Raw genomic sequence first — 4,420 nt, 5'->3', positions numbered from 1 at the left:
AAAGGGGTAATTAACTATAGGGGCTTGCGCCTATAGGAAACCAGAACTCAGATCATAAAGTCCTCGCAAAATGAGGACGAAATCTCTGGGTAGTGTCTTATCTACAAACCCATCTGCCTTCCAAAATTTACCTCGGAACTTAGTTCGTTAAAACTCCCTCGTCGAATAAGAAAAGCGAGTGGAGGCCGAGGCCGAATTTTCGGAGCCCACAGTTATCCTTATGAAATGTAACAATACATAAAATATTGTATTTACCTGTAGGGTGAGTAGCTCAAGAGAGATGAACTGTTGTAAGAATACATTTTTCATCTATTCTTCAAACAATTTTGTCAGTCTATTCGTGGTCCTTAGCAATTATAAAAAGTTGGAAATATCATTCACATTTGTATACCTTATATTATTGGAAATTAAAGGTGATCAAATCTTATTATTCTTCTGGTTAAGTTCGCCTTTCAGTTGCATTTTGTTTTATAAACATGCTTTTAACAAGGCGCCTAACCTTTCACTGCTTTGATGTATTCTGTGTTGGTAGAAATTTTGGCCAATCCTTGCATGCAAGCTTAGGCATTTTTTTTCTCAACAAGCAATAAATGTGTCGATGTAAAATTTTTAGTTAGGTTCATGCGAAGAAAGATTCAGACATTACAGTCTGTATCCATCAAGAATGAAGATGATGAATGTTGAATAATAAAGATCTTATGTAGAAGTTATATCATTGTAAAAGTTGCTTTTGAGTGCATTGTGATTTCGTGTCTTCTTCACCATGTTATTCCATTAATATGTTTTCCTGCACTATTGTTCTTCTAAAAACTTGCAATATTATGCAGGTTTTTCCCTGAGAATGCCACAGAACTAGCCTTTGGTATTGTTGGTGAGCTGATTAAGGTTTGTATAATTTAGCTTAACATACTCCAACAATTTTTTTTTTTCCGCGGGTGTTTTCTTCTGCTATAAGTAACCTATAGTTTCTGAAATAATTATGAAAATTTATCAGGCTAAGAAAGTTTTTCCTTCTGCTATAAGTATCTATAAGTTGTGAAATAATTGAGAGAATTCTTCCAGTTTATGAAGTCAAATTGCTTGGTTACTGTTTCATACCTTTTTTTTTTCTTTTTTTTTTTTTACTGTTTCATACTATGAATGTCTTATAATTGGAAATCTTAAAGCAGTATTCCCTTTTTCCATTTATTCATGTAATTGAGGAATCGAACTAAAAATATTATTTTAGAGTGTCAATATAGTTAGTATATATTGAAGATAAGGTAAGTGGAAAATAGATGTGGCTTGGGTATGTATACCTGATAGCAGAAAAATAGATTTAATTAATGTGAAATGATTGGAAAGGAAAATGGGTCTATTGTTCAGAGTGATGGTGAAATAGATGGGGATATGATTAGTAGAATTCAAGTTGGATGGTTGAAGTGGAGGAATGCATCGGGCTTGTTGTGTGATAGAAAAGCCCATCTTAAACTCAAGGGAAAATTCAATGAGATGGTAGTGAGACCGGCAATGCTTTATGGTGCAGAATGTTGACCATTAAAAGAGCAGCATAATATTAATTAAGTGCTGCAAAGATGAGGATGTTCAGGCGGATGAGTGTCTTAACTCTTAAAGACAGGATACAAAATGAGCGTATACGTGAAAAGGTTGGAGTATCTCCAGTGGAAGATAAGATTAGAGAGAGTCGTCTTAGATGGTTTGTTCACAAAAAACAGCGGCCTTTCGATGACCCAGTTAGGAAAGTAGATGTATTAGATTTAACTTATGTAAAGAAAGGTAACTGTAGACCTAATAGACTTGGTTAGAAAATATTAGAAATTACCATTCTTTTTTAGATTTAAATGAGAATTTGACTCTTAACAGGACACAATGGAGAAAAATGATTCATGTAGCCGACCCCATGTAGTGGGATAAAGGCTTGTTGTTGTTGATGATTGGAAAGGAAAATGTGTAGACCAAAGTTAAAATGATTATGTTTAAAGTCATGCACAAAGATTTCTGCAAAACCAAGTTAATGCTTCATGCATTCATCAGGAGTGGAGGATCCATAAAGCTTTGTTATGATAAGGCTAAGGGTGATGAGTTGAACCATGTAAGCTTTGTTTATGATCCATGCTATTGCTACCGTAGCAGTCCTTCATGACGTTAGGCTATCGTGTGAAAGTAATAAACCCTGAATTTATCTGTGATGTGAGGTTTTGGGGAGTTTGGAAACTCCAAGTTATGTTTCATTAGTGCTCTCGGGTTGGATTATTTTATTAACAGCATTTTTGAATTTTGATCCTACTTTCTTGATCTAGTTTTAGTGATGCTGCTAATATCAGCCCTCGTAGATACTAATGAATTGTATGTCTAACGCTGTGGGAGTTACAGGAAGTAAAAATTAGGCCAATGCCAATTGTACTTGCAGCTTTTTCAGCTGGATCGAAGGGTTATTTTTTCAAGGTTCTCCAGGTACAGTGTTTAGTGATATATGGAAAATTTGCCTCTTTATAGTTGAATCAATGATCATTCCCCTTCACATTTCTAATAAAATTTTGGCCCTTCTCTGCAGTTGGTTGATGGAAAATGTGCAGGACAACACAATCAGGTATGCCTTACTGTTTTTAGTTGCTGTTATTTGTGTCATTCCCTGAAACTACTACTTTATGGTTATAAATTTGAGTACTAAAAATGGTTGGCTTCTGCCCTTAAAGATTGGTTTTACGCTAATTGTTTCTGTTTTGAAAACAATATAACTGTTTACTTTTATCTTACAGGATGATTTTTTGCTGCTGAGAGATTGTATCTCCGGGCAAATTTATGACTCTTGTCCTGTTGATTTCATCAATGATCTCGGGCTCCAATTTGTGCTTCATTCGTCAGTTTTAAAGATGTCCTATCCACCGAGAGTTGTGTCATGGATGGCGAAAGCTTTTGCATCTGGTTTGGATGCTCTCTTCCTCAACAGTTTTGAAGCACAGCGAGCTGAATATTGGAAGACTTTGTATTCCTCAGTTGTAAAGCTCTGTCATGTTTCTTTTTTGGTTCTCCATTTCTTCAAACATACAATTCCATCATTTCTTTGATTTTTTGGATCTGATATAATTGCAGAGCATGGGTCCTTTCATTATACTTTGCTCTGAAGATGATAAGCTGGCTCCTTACCAAACTCTGTACAGTTTTGCCCAATGTCTACAGGAGCTTGGTGCTGATGTTAACCTTATCAAATGGAGCAGCTCTCCTCATGTAGGTGAGTTTTTTCAGTATAGTTAATTATTTGATAGAATGAAGCTTGTTTAGTGGTGTCTCGGGTAACATAACTGATGTAACTACTGATCTGTAACACAAAAATGCCTGTCTATCTACTTGTGATGTATCTGCATATCTCTAAAGCACTTTCACTCTGCAGATATACATTGCATAAGCACTGAGAAGCTACTATTCTTTAAGCACGTTTTAGTTCATTAACACTTTTTGTTAGGAATAATTATGGGACAGAAGTGAAGGTGTGTTGAGGGAGAAATTATTAGGTTCGGACACCGGACAAAGAGAATCAGATGTAGCAGCTGCGCTTTGACTGCGCTTTTACTGAAGACAGAGAGAAATCTGGATGATTCTCTTTGTCTGGTGTCCGCACCTAATAATTTGTCGTGTCGAGGACATACAATTAATAACTTGGTAGGGTATCATTCCATTACGTCATAGAAGCTTTGCAGCAGAAGTTAAAATCTTATCTTCTATATTCTTTTTCAGCTCATTATAGGCACCATCAAGATGAATACAAGGCTGCTGTAAATGAGTTTCTTGCCAAAGCATCTGTTAACTTCTCAAGTAGACAGCTTAAACGAGCTATGGATGACAAGATACCGGAGTCTGTCTGCTATCTCCACGATGCAGCTTTTAGTTCAAATGAAAGCCTAAGGAGAGTAGCCATTGGACCGAGCGACCATTTCTACTTGCCAAGCTCAATGGAGTTCAGTGAAGCTAAAGCTGGAGGGTCCTTGATTGATGAACAGAAGGCAGAGCTGTTCCAGCTTCCAAGCCTTAAGCCCCAGGGGATCCTCAGCCAGGTCCTCTTCGATGTTTGTGTTCCTAAAAACATTGAAGGTTGGGACATTAAGCCAATTTCATCCTTGAACAGAAATCATACATTTGCTTCTGCTCGTAGGAATGGCCCCTTTAATCCAATCAAATGCATTAGACGCTCCAGATTGTAGGATTTCTTTGAGAAATCATCCAATATTGAGGAACTCGATGTAAATATGAGCAGTTTTAGTATCCTTACTGTTCGAATATAGATCATCTTATAGGATATGATTTCAACCTTTATGTTGCGAGTGAAAGCAAACAATAACTCGTTGTAATGCTTCAGTATTTATAAATGTTATCTGATGCAAAACACATGTTTTTATGATGTAAAGAGTGCTGCGTGCAGATA

The 4,420-nt window shown here is 36.4% G+C and overlaps 1 protein-coding gene across 1 annotated transcript; it reads left to right on the top strand.

Annotated features, from left to right (window-relative positions):
• The first annotated feature begins 769 nt into the window (after positions 1–769).
• On the top strand, positions 770–4,420 carry LOC110098798. Its single transcript, XM_020825760.2, has 6 exons — positions 770–885; positions 2,374–2,454; positions 2,555–2,590; positions 2,760–2,999; positions 3,094–3,232; positions 3,736–4,420. Exons 2-6 carry the CDS (start codon positions 2,392–2,394, stop codon positions 4,197–4,199), a joined length of 942 nt encoding a protein of 313 aa, XP_020681419.1. The 5' UTR covers positions 770–885; positions 2,374–2,391; the 3' UTR covers positions 4,200–4,420.

The sequence above is a fragment of the Dendrobium catenatum genome, unplaced genomic scaffold, assembly GCF_001605985.2.
Source record: "Dendrobium catenatum unplaced genomic scaffold, ASM160598v2 fragScaff_scaffold_586, whole genome shotgun sequence".
NCBI lineage: Eukaryota > Viridiplantae > Streptophyta > Magnoliopsida > Asparagales > Orchidaceae > Dendrobium > Dendrobium catenatum.
This window is presented reverse-complemented; position numbering and strand designations above follow the sequence as displayed.